This window comes from Corvus hawaiiensis, chromosome 8, assembly GCF_020740725.1.
Source record: "Corvus hawaiiensis isolate bCorHaw1 chromosome 8, bCorHaw1.pri.cur, whole genome shotgun sequence".
In the NCBI taxonomy this organism is placed as follows: Eukaryota; Metazoa; Chordata; class Aves; order Passeriformes; family Corvidae; genus Corvus; species Corvus hawaiiensis.
In genome coordinates this window covers 7,199,656-7,215,803 of record NC_063220.1, presented here as the reverse complement: position 1 = coordinate 7,215,803, position 16,148 = coordinate 7,199,656, and the positions used below count along the sequence as shown (strand labels likewise).

Genomic DNA, 16,148 nt, shown 5'->3' with positions numbered 1-16,148 from the left:
GCAACGAAATTCTGGGTGAATTTGCTCTGCTGCTCTAGAGCTCAGTATAGCTCTTACATCCCATTTCTGCTACCAGATTTGGTGACCAAACCAACCTCATGCAGACTCGCCAGACAGGACATGAAGATCTAAGCAAAGCAGACACTGAACTTTTAAGATCTACAAGGAAGGCTGGCAAGATACAGTTGCCAAATGCAGTGAGAAACAATATGAATCATAATGCTAACTGAAGAGTTCAATTTATTCCATTTACTCTCTAAACTTAGAAATGCTTCACTTCTAGTTGACAATTTTCAGGCAAAAATCTAGTACTGTTCAGAGGAAAACAACCTGAGCAGCAAACACAGTTTGGATATTACTTACACCACTGGTATGTAGCTTCATCTTGAACTTTTCAAAATACAACCAGTGCTTTGATTCAGAGGGATCCAAGTCATGGTAGTAGTCTCTTGCTGCATAGCCAAAGCTATGGAACTTTCTCTCTGGTGTTAGGAGGATAGTGGTTGGTGTCTTCTGATTGGAAACACCTGGATCTCCACCTTCCCATCGTCTGGCCAAAGAGTGAAACAGCTCCAGTTAGTAATGCTCAGTTTTAGAGCAGCAGAAAAAAACCAAGTGTATCATGAGAAAAAACAAGTGTGCTGGCAAATTGTACAGATTGCTTTCCCCTCCAAAGATAGTAATTTCAAACCATATAATACCAAAATCAAGGGGTTTTATTCCCACCTAAGAAAAAAAGACTGCAATTTTCATTTCAGGTAATTCAGTACATTTTTGCAGTTAGTTTGTAATTCTTAAGGATATATCCCACTCAGATAAGAACATAGATTCCCTGAAGTAAGCCATACACAATTAAGGAAACAGTTTTGTACTTAAAATTTCTACCTAAGCCAACACACGTAATAAATATTGTAGAGAAAAAAAACCAAATCAAGTAATTATCCAAGAAAACTACTAATAAAACCCTAAATACGGCCTTTCCAATTGTGATTCAGACTTCATGAATGGTTACTTGGCAAGAGATATTTTTCCCCTTCTGAATTAGGGACCTGCTTAAGTCATCTGCACATCACCACAGGGAAGTTGATTAAATCCCCATTTCTGTCCCAGAATACTCTCTGAAACAAGACAAGCCAGTTCAACCCACATCTGATCATGTGCCTCATTTCCTAGAACCTGAAACTCTGAAGGCATACATGCCTGCAGATATTGAGCTCTCTGCACTGCACTTTCTACTCATGTTAAGTTGATGGATTTTGTGTTTCAAATGCCCAAAATGCTCTACACAAGTTTTAATCTGTCAAAAATGAAGCAGACTTCCCTGACCTCAAAGGATCTTAAAGGCACCAAAATATTTGTCACTACTAGTGAATAAAACTATCCTATCTCATCAAGATTGTGAAGGTATCTTTGGGGGGTTACTCATGAAAGTATTAAGGCAAAAGTAACCCAATGCTGCTTTCACAGAACGGATAAGGAAATAAATAAGGAAATAAATAAGAACATGGAATATGGGAACACCCAGCAGTAGGAACAGAAGGGGGGCATGGCAGGACAAAAAGGTCAGACAGTAAAAGGTTGTAGAAACAGCTGGGAGCATTCCTGTCTCCTCATTTCTCCATCACAAAAAAAACGCAGAATGGAAGAAACTGACTTTACTGTTCCTCCCCCCACCATATACAAGTACTTTCTGTATGAGAAACAAACATTTACCAGAAAATATTTTCTTAAAAAGGCATCAGTGGAAAATCTGTTTATGCTCTCAGACATAATCATAACATAGCTCAAACAGGAGCCAAGTTAAGATCACACAGGCAACTGCATTCATTATTAAACTACATGTCGATTGCTTTTTCTAAAGATAGCAAAACACAGTTTCAGAATATACTCCTGCCAAAGCCCTCATTCTGAAGCATAAAAAGGCTGCCTTGCTCTGTGGTAGCTGTTTATGGACATAGGAAGAGCATGTAGAAAAAATAATTTTCATTTTACTCTCAGAAACAGTTGAATCCACTGAAAATTAATTGACCTCCAGACCAAGGCAGAAAAGTGACATGGAAAACTGCAATCTAAGGCGTTTGTACTTGGCAAAACAACAAGGAATGGGATCTTCTGAAGGGCTGGGAGCCCCTCAGAGCATTCAACTGGATCAGACAGAGCAAAATCTCTTTTTTTGCACAAGCAGCAGAGAATAACATGTCTGAACTTCCTTCAGTGCAGAAGAGAATTCCATTGCCCTGAAAGCAGAAACAGCATGATGAGGAGTGGAATGATTTCCACATTCATCCACTTGAAAAAACTTCCCTAAACCTGCCTAGTTCCGCTGCTCAGCCCCTGAGCTATAATCAGCTGGCAAGGGCTCTGCTCCAGGTCATTTCTTCTAACCTGCTGCTAGAAATGCACTTGGTCAACTCCAAAACCTTTGAGTAGGTGTTACAGCAAACATATGGTTCCAATGTGAAGAAGCTGGGATCTCACAGCTCATGAACAGAAAACACTGCTATTGCACCAGATTGTTAAATCCCACACACCCGCTGCAAGCAGAGAGGAGACAGACTGATATCGTTTTTGCTTGGAATCATTAATGATTCATTCTGAGTCACTGGTGGGAAATGCCATAAATAGGCTGTGGCTAATAACAATGCTTCTTTGTTTCTCATTACGGCCAGGCACATTTTCTCTTTCCGGAATAAGCACGCTTAAGGTGCAGTTTAAATGAAGACAAATTTATGTTCAGTGCTACAGGATGAAATTTTCAAAGCCACCTGGAGAATTGGATGTTCGCTTCCTGATGAGTTTCTGATGGAAACTGGACACGGTAATTGCTCAGCATGTTCTAAAGCCCTCATCTTGCATTACTGTTCAGTCACAGAAAGGACAGTACGGAAAGAGAAGGGGAAGCATGACTTTACCATTTGCAATCAGAGATATAAAAATATTCCCGTGTGATGTTTTTCTAGAGAGAAGCAGATGCAAAAGCAGGGGAATGGTAACTCCTGGCTGCAACACTCTTCCCAGGTGGAGCCTGGCCTCGCTCCAGTTAGGAGAGGATTTTAGTCAGTAGGGCTAGGACTGCATCACCTTCGTTTGCAGATTTCTTTCATGGTACCAATACAGGCAAAATAATGGTAATAATGCTGTTAGGAAAAATAAAAATAAAAAGGAAATGCCTACCAAAAGCATAAACCTATACAAGCCAGAATTGCGCTAAATGCATGTAGGGGATATTTTTGCAGAGCAGAACCACAGTTAAAAAACTATTCAAACAGAACCAAAGTAGACTTCTTTCAAATGAAAACATATGAGTTCCTAGGTTGATATAAAGTGGAGTATCTCAACAGAGATATAAACAACACAGACCTGTTTATAGCCACAGAGCATCTAACTGTATACTAGAAGTGAAAATAGAGACAAGAGAGTCAGAAAAGGAGCATGAGGTTATATAAAGGTTAAAGAAACGCCCTTACTCGCACTTCAATCTGGCTAAGACAGACCAAAGAGCGACTTGTGCAGAGTGATGAGAATTTGATCCAGAGCTGCAGCTCCACATTCAAGGAAATGAAACACTGGGGTCATCAAAATGCAGCTGAGTGCCACCAGCAGTGTGTATGCAGAAAAAAGGCAAGTGTGTGTCTCCCAATAATTACAATCAGACAGGGAAGAGAGGGAAAAGGAAAAAACCTGAAGGTTGAAGTTGCACTGAAAAGAGACAACATTCTCCCTCCTTCCAAAGACAGACTGCAATTTGTTTCATAGCCACATGCATTTTTTCATTTATTCTTCTCCATTTGTGAAATACTCCCATTCAGTTGGATGCTATTTAGCCAGTAGCCAAAACATCTGTAACTTCATGTAAGTGCATATAAATCAAGAGAAGTTTTTCAAAACTGTGTAATATCTCATATATTTCTTCCAAATGAGACACATTCACTTGTTCTACAGCAGCAAATATTCCTTATGGCTCTGGCACTGCCCTGCTCACTGAAGTGCTGAGCTCATGGCCAGGCTGTTCAGATGCCTTTACTCCAGTCTCAAGTTATGGTGCAAACAGCACTCGTAACACGTTCAACTCTGCAGAAAGAGTCTGAACCACAGCTACCTTTAACAGAAGCTGGGGGCACCTATCAAGCGTTGTCAGTACTACCTAAAACTGATAAAACAGTAACCAAGGTTTTGCAATCGAAGTGAAGTCATTCATTGAACATTTACAAACCCACACCCAACTCCAAACATGCTGAGATGAGTGAGGCTACTCATACATTAGAAGATAAATAGATGCTTAAAGAATTTTGTTAAGTCAATGCTTATAAACTCATTTTTTTTAGCACTGGACATCACAGCAAAGAAACACACACAGTCAAAAACATGACTTTGTTTGCCTACTAATTACACAACAAGAACCACGGCACTGCTGGCACTACACTCAAACCTGGTGCTAAAGCCCCATGTGTTCACTTTTCCAAAGCAGAACCTTCTAAACAAACCCATCTTACCCTTTTAGAGAAAAGCAGCTTTGTTAAAGGCAGGCAGAAATCTAAGTATCTGGAAAGGATCAACACTAAGGAGGGAAGGTGGAAAAAATGTTAGGAAGTAGAGAGGACCATGCATCACTGGTATGCTTTATTTTAAAGTAAACATTCTCGATTGCCGCTGGGAAGCTACATTTACTCTGCTGAAATATTTGTAAGTTATCCTACATGTAAGCCTCATTATACACAGAGTTTGAGCCCCTTAATACCTTCTGAACTACTGAAGACTTATCTTAATAAATATACCCTTCTTTTAATTGAATTTCTTTATTTCATGAGTATGTATATATAAATATATTTAAAGATATTACATGTATTATTTGGTAAGTCAATTTCAATTATATCTTGCCGAAATCCCTCCTGGACAGAAATACCTCTCTTAAAAAAAATTAAAATAATTCTTGGTATTAAGATATATTCCATTGTTAGAAATACCTGTTGGAAATATGAATGTATCTCCCCCTCACCCAAAAAATAAAAATGTTCCCCCCTTCTTGTTGGAAACACATGAAGTAATTTATTTAATTTCTTTCAACATCAGGATCTCATATAATAGCTACACAGGTCTGAAATCACAGTCATGCTGCCATTACTGCACAAGGAAGAAAACGTTGTGTTTTCAACCACAAGCAGCAAAATTTCAATTAAGATTTGGAATATACTGCAAGCACCTGGATTTCAATGTCCCAGTGACTGACAGCAGGAAGCCTGGTAAGGAGAAGGGATTTCTCCAGGGAAGGAGAATCTAATCTATAACGTGAATCCAAGAGCAAAACCAGGTCCTAAGGTAAAACTTGAGTCCAAGGCACTTCAAGGACTTCCCTAGAAACAGCAGTGATTTCACACAGTAAAATCTCCACAGAGTTTAAAGAACAACACAGAGTTGTTCTAAATACAATTTAGGCTTGCTCAGATACAGCTTCAGAGATGTTTTCTCTCATTACATCCAACTTCTTTAAGAACTTTAATTAATTACTTGCTGCCAGAAGAGAATAGGAATTGATAAAAGTGGGTTCCAACTTGCCCACCCTGAGAGCTGTCTGAGACAGCAACACAGAGCCTGCCCTTTGACTTCCAACCTCAGGCACCTTCCTGTACTGCTGAGAGAACAAGAGATGGCTGAAATGCAGAAAAGACCTCGAAAGCATTACTTGTCCATCCTGCAAATGATAGATATCTTTGCAACTGGATGGCATAACACCATTCCTAATTCACTCTCCTTTAGACAGTATTTCAAATCCCTCAGCTGCAGTACATCTTTGAAATACTTTGCAGCCATGCACAAACCAGCTATGCAGACCGACTGCACAATCAATAGTGTCTGCTGAGATTTAGGGAGCTGCATTCAGCTACCACCTTTGCTTAGAAAAAATGCAGTATGATGTCACACTGGACTGCAGCAAATTAGGCTTTTTGACCTTTTGTTCTCAGCATTACAGCACAGTACCTACTTCTGTAACAGCAGCCTTGAACCTCTATGGCTGAGCTTTTCATATATACGTAGTTTATATCTAAAATTATCTATATCTTGCTCTTGTTACAACATAGTAATTTTAAATATACTTTAATAAGAACTGTGTATGTTTTAAGTTATAAATAACTTTTTAAAAAAGACTATAACATATTATAACAATGGTTTGTAGGGCAAACCTTTCAGGTAGCTGCCATAACAGTTTTTGCATTTGTGATTGCATAGACTTGTATTGTGCTGATTTAATCTAGAAATTTAAAAATAAACCCCCTACATCACAGCATCTAAATCCTGTCCTTTACATACATATAACACAGACAGATTTCACATCAAAATTTCATTTTCACATTCATGACTTTTGATTGTTTATTTCGCAGTATCAATGGATCAATATCACAGATTTGATTCAAATTTAATGCCACAAAGCTTGAATCAGCCAAAGGAACTCCCAGTGGAAGTACCCAGGTGTTGTACACCCAACCATACAGGGTGTGATTCCACAGGATGGGCAGCTCCTGGATGCCATGACCCTTAGAAAATCAGTCTCTGAGATAAGGGCATCCTGACTTAATTATTAAATCTGCTCCCTGAACAATTCTTGATATTCACTGAACCCTCCTTTTACTCTGTCATTTTGTAAACTCAGCAAAATGAGAGGGGATGTGCTCCCATTGACTACTAAAGCAAATCAGAATACAGTTAAGATGCAACAAAAAGTCACAACCACGAGAAATCTGCACACTGTGGTATTGCCAGACAAAACCAGACACTTCAGGCTCCTGGAGAAAATATTGATGGCTACTGCAGGCAACCCATGTTATCACAGTCACAAACTAAATGCTGCATTGCAGACCTTACCTCATTACATGAATACATTCTGGCTCCTTGGTGAAGCTGTAGGCGTAGCCACTGGATGTTGTGCCAAAATCAATAGCCACAACAACAAGAAATAACTGTTCTACAGCATCGTCTGCATCAGAGTCCTTCTGTTAAACAGCACAAGCAAAATAGACAGGGTCACTGATCAGAATCATTGTAACCTGTCAGAAGTTTTGCTCTGCAAGACCTGCACATCTCTGCAGTGAAAATCAGGACCGACTTAAACTTGCCTTTGTGACCAAAGTTGATACCAGAAAGCTGCACATTCCAATGGAATTGGAAATTCAATACATGACTCAACATATATGCTAGAGCTTTTTATACATAATTTTCTAATCAAAGCTTCCTTCATACTAATTTTTGGAGTACTTCTTATCCTGTATTATTAAAACTTACGGGTTTAGGGGTGGGGGTTTTTTTTATTTTTTTTTCTTCCTAAACTGATCAACTGAAGAATATGTTTATGCCTATTAATGTAGTATATTTGGGACTTACTTGCTGATTTTACAACTTAACTATGTCATAACCTTGAACATGAAATACTATTGCCATTCAAAAATAACGGAGACAAACCCATCCACTCAAAATACAGCAATAAGCTTTGTATCCCATGATATAAAGAAGAATTTATGTAACACCTATTTAGCCAGCACTACATGCATTCTTTCCTCCTGCCTCTGCTAGAATGTGGGAAGCTTTTTGGCTGCTTATGATGAATTTGAATCCTTCTCCCTGCCTTTTACCTGTATTCCTGCAATCCCTGAAAAGCACAGTCAAGGGCAATATGCTCCAGACCCTTCACCAGCCTTGTTGCCCTAAATCCACCAGGGCTGCTCAGCCTGTACTCTCAGAAACACTTTGAAGCAACTGTTGTTATCTTCCACAGAGGAGCTGCCAAATGTCTCACTCTATGAACAGTGTTCCACCATATTCCGCACACATCTCTGTTAATTCCGTATCTCCCACTTCCTGCACATTTCTGTTGTATCCCTACATTTTCCAAGATCACTCCATACACCTGCTACTTGAAATGGAAAAACAAGAGCAGTAAGTTTTGGTCTTAAATATGAAAGATTTGTTTGGATTCTCCTAATAAAGCTTTATCAACTAGGACAATGTCTTCCTCAAAGAGTTTAACCAGCAAATCTAATTGAAATAGGACATGATTCATCGATATGACAGAAGTAAAAAGGGAATTTCAAGAGAATATGAGAAAGAAGGGAATAAAAGGCAAAAACCATGAGAGACAGCACTGGAAACCCTGAACATGGGTTTCTGCACAACTCTGAACTTGAATCAGAAAGCTAAGGCAGAAGGCTGACAAGGATAAAAATGTGTTCTGAACACGATGCTTTGCAATAGCATGAAATACACTGCATGTACTGTGTTACAGTACGTATATCATACTGGTGATCTTAAAAACGGGTGGGAGTTAAGTTTTAACAGGAGTTTATCAACAAAATCAGCATGATGTACAAGAGACTAAAACACACTACCTATGGGACATTGTCTTGCTTCTTAAAGCTCACAGAAGTGGCTATTTTCCTTAAGAAATAAAACCAGTTAGTTCTATTTTGAGCTTCTACCTCTCTCTCTCAGAGCAGATTTTTTTCTCCAGGAATTTGCGTTTTACTTTTGAGTACCATATATATCCTTCTTTTTCTCCGAAAGGAAGACGACTTATCAGGGGCTGCCTAAACAAATCAGTGATAAAGACAAGTACAGATTTTGGGAACCCTGAGGATCAAGTCCCTGTGTTTGATATAAAAATATGCAGGAGCAAGTCTATGAGAATAGCCAATGAAAAACAGCAAAACTAGGAGCCCAATGAAAAGGAATGAGAGCTCTGTCAACAACCCCAGTGTGACCAAAATCTCACTTCATACTATGGATAGCATAAAGGTAATCAGTATGGAGGAAATGACAACTTCCCAAATAAATTATGTCCCACTAAACAGGCACAAGAATGTAATGTCAGCATACAGAATATGTTAAGAGTGCACTTCTTACCACAATGTGTGATGGAGACAGTGGAGTTATTCCAGGGTCTCCCAAACTTTTGGCTGGTGATGAGTAAGCAGATGTGGAAACTGCATCTAAAAAGAAACAAATACTCATCAGTGTCAGTAAGCAGAATGAGTAGATACAACAGTTACTTTGCATACTGCTAAACTGTTTTCCAGTTGTAAAAAATCTGCTAAAACAGAAAGCAAATTCCACAGCTGCCATCTAAAATACATGTTTTGCCCTTAAAACATCCTAAGACACAACTGCAGTTTCAGTTTCAAATGTTTGTCTGACCTTCATGACAAACTACCATTATTTTATAACATTGTCATGTGCATCTTAAAAGTCTTCCTAAATATATTAAAAAATCATAGTTGGTACAAGCAGCTTGAGCACCACACACTGCCTAAGATTTAAATGTATGAATGTAGAAACTAAACACAAGCTGTGAGATCCAAAAAGACAGACTCATTTTCAAGAAAAAGAGGAGTTGAGAGCAATGGGACAAAGTAGGAAGAATAAGTTGCAATTTGTCCATTCTGAGCCTTTATTCTGAAACTTTCCCAATACTGTCTCTGTTTTTATCCTTCACTACACTCTGCACTGAAACATCTTGCAGCTGTTAATACTACTGCAGGACAGAATCCAGCTGGGAAAAAGGAAAGCATTATTAACAAGTCATCAAAGAAATATTTCTACCCAGCATACAATACTAAAACTTCATTTAAAGGAACAGACCAAAGGAGTGACAAATACTGTAATGCACTACTTTTATTTTTCATTCTGTTATTTACACTGCTGATGATAGAAAAGGAAATGGCTTATTAAAACAGTTAAGCACTGATGGCTTAGATGGATTCATATATAACATGTACTCTTATGAAGAATGCAATAGTTTATCACAATGGAATGTACAAAAGGTACCACACACCCTGTCCATGCTCAAACTCCTCTGCTCCCAAATTTAAGCCCTGAGCTTACTGAATTCTCTTCTACAGCACAGAAGCTATAAGTAGATGTAAAGCAGAATGATCTAATAGGCCTCTGAAGATTAATAATAACAATAAATACTAAATAACACATTTCAATGTATTTTTATCACCTACTTGGATGCATCACACATTTATTCATAGCATGTAATTCCTAGACATGACTGACAATTCACAGCATTACTCCAAGATGACACCAGAGCTGCTCTCCAAGACCTTAGAATTACTTAGTGAAGAATCCTGTTGTTCTTGGTAATCAAATATGTGTTGTTTCCCAGGGAAGATTCAAAAACCATGCAGTAGGCAAGTAGGAGATAATGCTCCCACAAGAAAAAAAAAAAATCTTCCTCCAAATCTTAATATTGCTCTTGTAACATCATTTATTTCTTTAAGTTATAACACGCATGCTCAGCCTGATTTTCAGAAGCATTTGCAGAAGCACAGCATTTGCATTTTCTACACAAGTTCTCCAGGAATATATTAAGTCACTCCTCTTGCAGTGAAGTACAAAAAGTCACAGGCCAAATGCGACAAGCACAGAATCTGCTCGGTTCATTAAGATATCTTTGGAACAGATGCTGTTATCAGCCCCCTTTGCGCAATTTTTGCCTCTTAATTTTTGCACCAGCAACATGCTATTTATTTTAGAATTGAAGAACAGTATTTCGACACAGAAAGAAAACCAGAGAATTACTAACAAAATATATTCCTTGCATCCTGCTATCATTCCTGGCTGGACCCAAACCAGTACTTCCTGAGCAGACCAGGGCATTGCAACACTGACTCAACATCTTTGGAAACTGGCACTTTACCACCACTTAGGATGCTGACTTGAAGCACAAAAATGTAGACATCAAATCACTGTCTGTGTGTTTTCAGTGTTTCACTTTGCCACTAATTCTTTGGTTACCTGTTTCGGCACTCATGTTTCAGAGTTGTGCTGGAGCAGATCCAGAGGAGGCCACAGAGATGATCAGAGGGCTGGAGCACCTCTGCTATGGAAACAGGCTGGGAGAGAAGGCTCCAGAGAGACCTTAGAGCACCTTCCAGTACCTAAAAGGGGCCTACAAAAGAGTCAGAGAGGGACGTTTTACCAGGGCATGTAATGACAGAACAAAGGGTAAGGGCTTTAAAATGAAAAAGGGTAGATTTCCATTAGACATCAGGAAGAAATTCTTTACTGTCACAGTGGAGATGCACCAGCACAGGCTGTCCAGAGAAACTGTGGCTGCCCCATCCCTGCAAGTGCTCACAGCCAGGCTGGACGGGGCTTGGAGCAACCTGGTCTAGAGGAAGGTGTCCCTGCCCATGGCAGGGGGTTGGAATGAGATGATCTTTAAGGTCCTTTCCAACCCCCAAACTATTCTGTGTTTCTAAGATGCATTTTCCAACCCATCTTCAGCTATCAGCCTTGAGAAGTTATTTATATCTCTATGTGCAACTCAGAAAATCCTGTGTGACAGGATACACGTTTTTATATTTCAGAGAGCAGTGATTTAATATCCAGTGCAATATTCATATCCACCCAATGAAACCACTAACTTGGGTGGTGTCCTACCAAGAATTGATCCAAATTAATTAATAAAAAGGACCCTTCCAAACCCATGACCATGCTGCCTTGTATTCACTGCTATTCCTGCAAATACCCAGCTAAATAAAATAATTCTACAGTGCATCCTGCCTGGATCTAATGCCAAGACTTCTCAACAGGCAGTGAAATGATTGTCAAAAGCAAATGAAGTTAGGATATTTGTACTGCCCACCCCATTTGAACTGCAAGGTGTTAAAATATATTTGCCCATGTGGAAGCTTTCATATTTTGTTGAGTTAGTGTTTCCTTGGTGAAAAAAATGTGCATGTGTCACAATTTTTACAGCTGTGTTCTGAAGAGCAGTAAATGCATAGATATTCCAGGATATTTAAAAATCCCTTATCTCTAAAGCACCATGATTGGTTGATCTGACAGAAATAAAAGCATCTGTTCTGAGCCAGAGAATGGGAAAAGGATTGCAAAGAACCTGATTTGCAATCATGAAAATGAAAAAGGATGCCTGGACTGTCCTGGATAGGATCAGGGCATTTGGAACAGTTTTTAAAAGCAGAATGACTTAGAATGACTTATTGTGGCTTCTGTAACAAAAAACCATAATCAACTAATGTTCCACAGAGCTCAAGTTCCAACTTTATCTCCATGATTACTAAGGATCTCTATCTCTGTAAAACTGCATGCTATGACACAAACACAGCTAAACAGTATGCATTAAATAAACATTTAACTCTTGCCAATTTATACATCAAATTAAATGGAGGAATCTGATTTAGAATCCAAATTAAAATAAGTCCTCAAACAAACCAGTATTTAAAGTAATCTTTTCCTAAATATGATACAAACTTCTTGAATAAAATTTATTACATTTACTTATGATATTCATATTAACCTGGAATACGGCTTGGGTAATTTCAATAAATGTGTATAGACTAAATTTGAACACGTTACAATTTCTGACTTTAGTCCTAACCTAAGCAATTGAACACCTTGTACATTTTTAAGGTGATCAGAAGCTGAAGGGAAAACACAGAAGGCTCCCATTTTCAGACTTTGAAAGGTTGTTTTAACAATTCAAAGGGCCCCGATTTGCAGATTCCCAAACAATTACAGAATTGGTGAAATTATGAGATCAGAAGATATTGTATTAATAATGAAATCATGTCCATTATCACATTAGCTCCAATTGCTGGTTTAGCAGATTTAATTTAAATTATTCCTTCTTTTCATCTAAACAGATGCAAGGGTTTATTTTCTGTGGTTTCCGGCAATCCCTAATCCGTTTAGCTTTTTCTGTTTTTCAGTAAATGATCAGCCACGTTGTAGAATTGAACAAAATGCAATGAAGTTAACCTTTAAGTGTCACAGAATGCAGACTAAAAACTTTGCTGATGCAGAGTGAGTATTTCACTGATTGCGTGTTCAGCTGAATCTGATTTTCTGATAGATCTGGAGAGCAGGACCAAGCTCATTATTTAATTAGAAAGATCAGTTAATGGCAGCTGGAAGGCTATCAGTATGTTCTGAATATTTGAGAGCCCCTGCCACATATTCCTACTCAGGACTGGATAAATGAACTTTAGGGAACTACTAGAAAAGCCAGACATGGACCACTACAGTCCCAGATAATCCGTTTCAAACCAGCACCTTAAAGAAGGGTGACTGCTGAACCTCCCATGCACAAGTCACTAAGGTGGTACTCAACAAAAAAATTCAGCAGCCCCACAAAATCTTTTCTATTAAATATTTCAACTATATATAATTCAGCTACACAAGGCATCAGCAAAATTTTCTGCTTCACATATTACAGAACTTGTTCATTTCCCCAGCGAAGCAGGTGCCAGAGCAGTGGATTCTGGCTAACAGAATGTCTCCTGCAACCCAAGTGCCATAAACAATGGATAACCTGAAGTGGGCTTTGTCTCCAGGTAGAATTTAACTGGACAAGTAAAAGCAGGAACCTGGGAATCAGGGTATGGGGCTCTGCAGCATAAAGCCCAGAAATGCTGTCACACTACGGAAAGGGGAACAATTCTGAATGTGCCTCATGTCACCAGTTCAGTGTATGGAAAAGAAACAACTTTTAAAAAAAAAGAAATAAGGATTCAAGCCCCAAGTCTGCCATCAGAAACCTTTTCAGGCACATTCTGCACAGCTTTAGAGTGATGCCTACAAAAACAAAGGCTTGGCCAGAGAAGTTGTACTTTCTGAACCTTCTCACACCTCACTCCCATGTGACTGGATCTCCTAGAATTTTTCACAAACCAAACAATAAGCAAAGCAGCATCACCATGATATCACCTCTCTGTAAGAACATGCCTGAACACCAGTGCATATATTATATCCCAATCAACACAAGTTAATTTCTATCTCTATCCTGACAGAGTGGCCACAAACCCAACACAAACTCTTCCCACAATTTTCTGAGTCAACAACAGGATCAATACTATTCCCCATTTCAGATCACAGTTCCAGTATTTCAATAAGTGCTTTCACAATAAAGACCCCAATGGGTCCCAGCACAGCCTTTTCCAGGCTCTCCCAAACTCACCTGAGAATGGCTGCAGGACACCACTCCAGCTCAAAAGGAAAGCTGCAATAACTCCTTTTGATTTGTATAATGCATATTCACTGTTCCAAATGCCAAATCATCCAAGCTCTCAGCTCTTTGTAGGCTGACGAACCAGGTGCACAGGGGAAGCTGGGGTGCATTAGACCTACTACAAATGTCACTATTGCAGCTGATCTTCGTGGCTTCAATAAATCCATGTTAACCGAATTCACCATGAACACACTGAACACTTCACAAATCAAACACTTGCACATATCTGATGGCCATTTTTCTAGACTTTCCAGCCATCCAGCATGTGGTAAACGTGACTGCTGCTATGTGCGTATACGCTGCTCTGCTCTTGGTCAGGTTGCTGGTAATACCAAAACCTTAGCCAAATTCTTTATTTCCTATTCAGGCACTACCTCTGGATTCAAAATTTAGGAAAAGAAAAAGAAAAAAAACGATGCTCTGAATCAGACATGGGTACAGAGTAGCCATCAGGCAAAAAAAGAATGGAATTAAACCCATTATTTTTCATTCAAAAAATTTTATAACTTTTTGAGCATCAAAATAACTTTGACACAAGCAAACCTTGGTAATGATGTTTGCACAGCAGGAAAAGAAGGGTTTACCATATTGCTATTAGCTGGCAACTGCTGCACTGATGAAAAAAACCTTATTCAGCTTTTCCAGTTGCTGAGATTTGCCTTTGCACTAAGCACAAAACGTCAGAGCTTCCAAACGAAACACGACAACCTAGAGCATTTTACTGTAAATACAAAGATGGCCTTTCAAAATAATTACAGAACAACAAAAAAAGATGGAGAGAAGCAAATACCAAAAAAAAATCATCCACTTAAAATATTCTTATGCATAATAAAAAGATCCCATATTTCATATCAGAAGTAAGAGCCTTCTGTTTCTACTGAAACCAATGGCACCACTGTTATGACCATCAATGGAATTAGAGTTCTTTGTTTTAGAATGCCAGTAGGCATCCAGCTGGTTTGCTGAAGACTGCAATACAGTTCTCCTCCATGAATACAGCCATAGCTGATCTCTGATACAAATCCAAGTTTCCTGATACCCTTTCATAACATCTGGTCCCCCAAAGATCTGGTATTCATTGCACCGACACCAATTAGAGCACAGTGATTTCGTAAGGAAAAAAAAAAAAAAAATCTCCCAATACTTTGGATAGAATTCTAAAAATAAGACATGCTTTTTCATTACAACTTTGACCTTTTCCATTTATGCTTTTACAGTCTCCTATCATGATGATATTTTGACTAGAGGAATTACATTTTCACTATACTATCAGTGCTTTCTAAGTTAATTTCAATATTTTACTGTTAACAGTATCAAAAAAACCCCCCAGTTTCATCCCATCACTCACTCTGTGGACAATATTCATTTTCCTGCACCTTACCAGCGACGGGAGACCAGAAGACACCACCTATTTACTGTGAGCTTAATTTGAGATGAAAGAAACACGCAAGAACTTGCAATAACCTCCTGAAAATGCCACATGGGTTGTGTTCACTTCTCCTCTATTTGACAGGAGATAGGCTAAACTACTTTTATCTACATTTGATGTGACCTCACTAATGCTTGGTGATGGACTAAAGCAGAGTGATCACACCTCCCTGCACACTGGGTCTGTAATGGCCCAGCAGCTCCTCACCAACAGCTAAGTCTGCCTTTAAACTGCTTTAAACTCAAACCCTTTCTACATGGTAAGGTCCCAAATCCAGCTCCACCTTGAATGACCTGAGAGTTTTCCAGTCTCTGTGAATGGTCAGCTCCCTAATCTCCCCCAGTCCTGATGCGATTCCAACATGCTCAAAACCAGCTCACACCCCAGAGCCTGGGGTTAGGGGAACTCACCAGCACTGCTTTGCAGTTATCCCTCTCTTCCCAGGTTCCAGCTCTTCCACAGCCACGCACCACTGCCAGGAGAGACAACGCTGACCCTGGTTTACCTGTTGCAAAAGGCAGGCTTGCAAGCTGTGATAAAGGTGGGTTAACAACAGGTTTGGCAGCTCAGAGCAGCAAAAGGCAATGCTCTGTGATCTTCCTAAAATTTCCACAGATACAGTTCTGTGACAGGCACCTTCACTGCACACTAACTAAACTTCTCTTCCTTCAACAAGCTCTTCTTTGAACTTGCTTC

The 16,148-nt window shown here is 39.1% G+C and overlaps 1 protein-coding gene across 1 annotated transcript in view; it reads right to left on the bottom strand.

Moving 5' to 3' along the window:
- The window catches only part of HSPA12A (heat shock protein family A (Hsp70) member 12A), a 41,217-nt gene extending 30,316 nt beyond the window's left edge, over positions 1-10,901 (bottom strand). The window contains exons 1-4 of the mRNA XM_048310950.1: positions 10,786-10,901; positions 8,890-8,975; positions 6,859-6,986; positions 364-550 (exon numbers count right to left, since the gene is read on the bottom strand). Of these exons, the coding sequence (XP_048166907.1) occupies positions 364-550; positions 6,859-6,986; positions 8,890-8,975; positions 10,786-10,801 (417 nt within the window). The 5' untranslated portion in view covers positions 10,802-10,901. The remainder of the gene's footprint in view (positions 1-363; positions 551-6,858; positions 6,987-8,889; positions 8,976-10,785) is intronic.
- Positions 10,902-16,148: the final 5,247 nt, after the last annotated feature.